The 3,297-nt window shown below is 44.0% G+C and overlaps 1 protein-coding gene across 1 annotated transcript in view; it reads right to left on the reverse strand.

Annotated features, from left to right (window-relative positions):
• Positions 1-201: 201 nt before the first annotated feature.
• The window catches only part of LOC310779647 (myotubularin-like), a gene marked incomplete at both ends in the record, with an annotated part of 20,764 nt that continues 17,668 nt past the window's right edge, over positions 202-3,297 (reverse strand). Inside the window, 2 exons of the mRNA XM_083640151.1 lie at positions 202-396; positions 2,075-2,248. Of these exons, the coding sequence (XP_083496277.1) occupies positions 202-396; positions 2,075-2,248 (369 nt within the window). The remainder of the gene's footprint in view (positions 397-2,074; positions 2,249-3,297) is intronic.

A 3,297-nucleotide genomic window follows, 5' to 3' on the forward strand; every position in this document is an offset into this window, starting at 1 on the left:
CCTGCTTTTTATCAGCTACCTCACTGTTATCAAATGTCACTATTATTAATCCTTAGTATCCACAATTACCACAAAACAAAGACACTTTTCCTCTGTGTGTGTGTGTGTGTGTGTGTGTGAGAGAGCGAGAGAGATCAGAGTGAAGAGGACCGAAGTGCAAGTGAAGAAGTGTGTTTGAGAGTGTGTGTGTCTTGCCAACACTCAGAAGTGAGTGTGTAGGTGTGTGTATTGCTGCGAGGGGGTGGACGAGGCAGGCGAGGAGGCGTTGGGGGCGGAGCTATGAGCCAGGTGAGAGGAAGGGGAGGAGTCAGAGAGCTGCAGCTCCTCCAGCTTCTTCAGGTATTCGTCTCTGAGAGCTAGCAGCTCCTTGTAGCGCTGCTCCACTGGACTCTGCTGCTGAATGACCGAATGCACACACACACACACACACACACACAAAGACACACACGTTTACTGTCTGGTAACATACTGGTCTATTCTTGGTTTTTTTTTGGAGCCAGACAGAGCGAGCACTGGACGTGGACAGGCGTCAGGCGACCTGTCAATCACGTCCAAAGCATAGTCTACTCTATTTGACTACATGGGACCATAATTCCCCCCCCCCCCCGCTGATTTTTTTATCCAATTTTTATCCCTCATTAGTGCTAATTTTTTTATTTATTTATCCTGGTTGCTGCTCCACCCTCTGCCGATCTGGGGAGAGCCGAAACTGGCTCCATGCTTCCTCCGAGACATGGGCAGTTAGCCAGCCGCTTCTTTTCACCTGTCAGAGGAAGCTTCACCGGTAGGACATAGCACGTGGGAGGATGACGCTATTCCAACCAGTTCCCCTCCCTCCGAACAGGCGCCCCTAACGACCAGAGGCACCACATCAGCAACCAGGATATTGCATGTTTTGGTGTGGGGTTCCTATATGAAGGAAACCCCCAGGAGGCACGGGGAGAACATGCAAACTCCACACAGAAAGGCCCGGGCGGTGGGCACTCGAGGACATGCGGACGGGCACGCATTCCTTCAGCGTTCACAGCGTCCCAGGTGGGAATCGAACCCAGGAAACTTCGAGCTGTGAGGCGACGGTGGTTACCACTGCACCACCGTGCCCCCGGACCATAACTTTCTAAATGAACATCATGCTGTATTGAAGAAGACTTGAAACTAACAATTGAGAGACCATAACTTCATTAGTCAAGCCAAGTTTACATGTATAGCCCGAATTCACAAGCATGTCTCAGAGGGCTTAACAGATAATATGTCTAGCTAAATATAGCGGGAAAAAGTGTTTCAGGGGAGGCTCAGAGAGCGGGGGTGATTTATTTGAGTTATTTCACTTTTAATTATTTTAGTAATTTGAATAATAGTGAAGGCATCTTTTTTCATGGAGCTTTTTCCATGCTTTATCTGAGAGGAGGCCCATGGTCTCAGACTTTGGAATCTTTTTGAAATTTAAGTTTTGGCAAATGATATTCGCAAGTTGACTGCAACTTTTTTCAACTTAAATAAGACTTTTTAAGCCCTTATGTTCAAATTAATTTGGAAATTAAATCATCTTAAATATGAAAAAAACAGTGTACTTAGCAGAATGGTACTCTGCTTGAGTTCTCACAGAGAAACTGAACAATAAGACCTCTTAGACTTTAAATGCAATATTTAGTGATATTCAAGACCTCAACTCTGAGACAGTTCTACAATTCAAAACTAAATGAATGATTTCAATCAATTGAAACATTACAAAACGTGCAGTTCACATACATTTTTCCAGAGAAGCCCAGGTATAGATATAGTTGCTTAGAGCATAAAATATTTTCGTTGAACTATGAAGCTTTTTGCAAAAAATATATATATATACCGGTATATATATATCTTTTTTTTCCTGAAAACTTTTCGGTCCCCTGCAAAGTGCCACGGACCCCTGGGGGTCCCATTTGAGAACCAATGATTTACTATGCTTGTGAAATATCTGGTTGGCACCATTTGATTATTGGGAGGACAAAGTACTCATCTTCTGGTACACACACACACACACACACACACACACACACACACACACACACACACAGAGTACATGCAGTCCTACCTGTTGTCGTATACGTGGATTCCAGCGGATGTAGTAAGTCACCCAGAGTTCTAGGTGGCGCATACTGGCGACGGGGTAGAGGACCCGGCCGGATTCCGGAGTGTAGAATGGATTTAGATAGATCTCACTGTCACTGTTGACCAAAGACCATACCGACACAGTCTTCAACCTCACCTCGTACACAACACAAAAGGTGAAAGTGTGAGTTAGAGAGAGAATGGAAGTGTGTTACATTATGTCATTTGATTAAAAAAAAGTGAAATAAAGAAAGATATGGGAAACAGAGATTGTAAGCAATAAAATGAATACTGTGGACGGATTGCGATCTGATTGGCCAAACCACCTCCGGAGGTGGTCAGGGACGCATTGTGACCACATTGAACACAAGGGTAAATGCAATGTGTCCTCTCAATCCGCATCCAGCAAATGTATACGGATTGAGAGGACACCCGTGTGTCCGTGTGACACCCAAAACGCATGTTAGCGCCAGGTGTAAATTAAATCAGGCTAATGTGGTCAAGCACTATCCACTTGCAATCTGATCACAGAAAATGCATGTTAGTGCCTGGTGTAAATGGCCTCATTGGTATCTAGAGGTAGGTACACTCACTGAACACTGTATTAGGAACACCGGTTTACTCCTGCAATTGTCCAGTCAGCCAATCATGTGGCAGCAGTGCAATGCATGAGATCATGCAGATACAGGTCAGCAGTTTCAGTTCATGTTCAAATATATATACTGTATATAGAGACACCCCAACTTCCAGTTACTTCCTGTATCTGTGCCACAGAGGTATCGCCACTGCCACGCCCCAACGCAACACGTGGAACCTTGAAGCGGATGTCATGTTGGTAGACTGTTCACACCGAGCTGCCCAGTATTAGTAAGGTGTTCCTAATCAAGTGCTTGGTGAGTGTATTTTACTGAGCCCTCTCAATATTGTGCAAATTGAAGGTAGCCTGTACTGTAGGCTCAGGGTATGTTCACACCAAGCATGTTTGGAGCAGTTTATTCGATTTCCAAAATGTCAGTGTAACATAATTAATCATAATCCAATTTAAAAAATCTAGATGTCACCTTTCAAGATTCAATAGTTCAATAGTTCCAATCAATGAAACATTGATTGGAATTCGTCTTGGTGTGCGACTGTGCGCTCTGTAGACAAAACAATTACAATGACACATGCACAATACAATATAAATGCACATCGGTATAAACATCA

Source organism: Poromitra crassiceps (assembly GCF_964638095.1).
Source record: "Poromitra crassiceps genome assembly, chromosome: 7".
In the NCBI taxonomy this organism is placed as follows: domain Eukaryota; kingdom Metazoa; phylum Chordata; class Actinopteri; order Beryciformes; family Melamphaidae; genus Poromitra; species Poromitra crassiceps.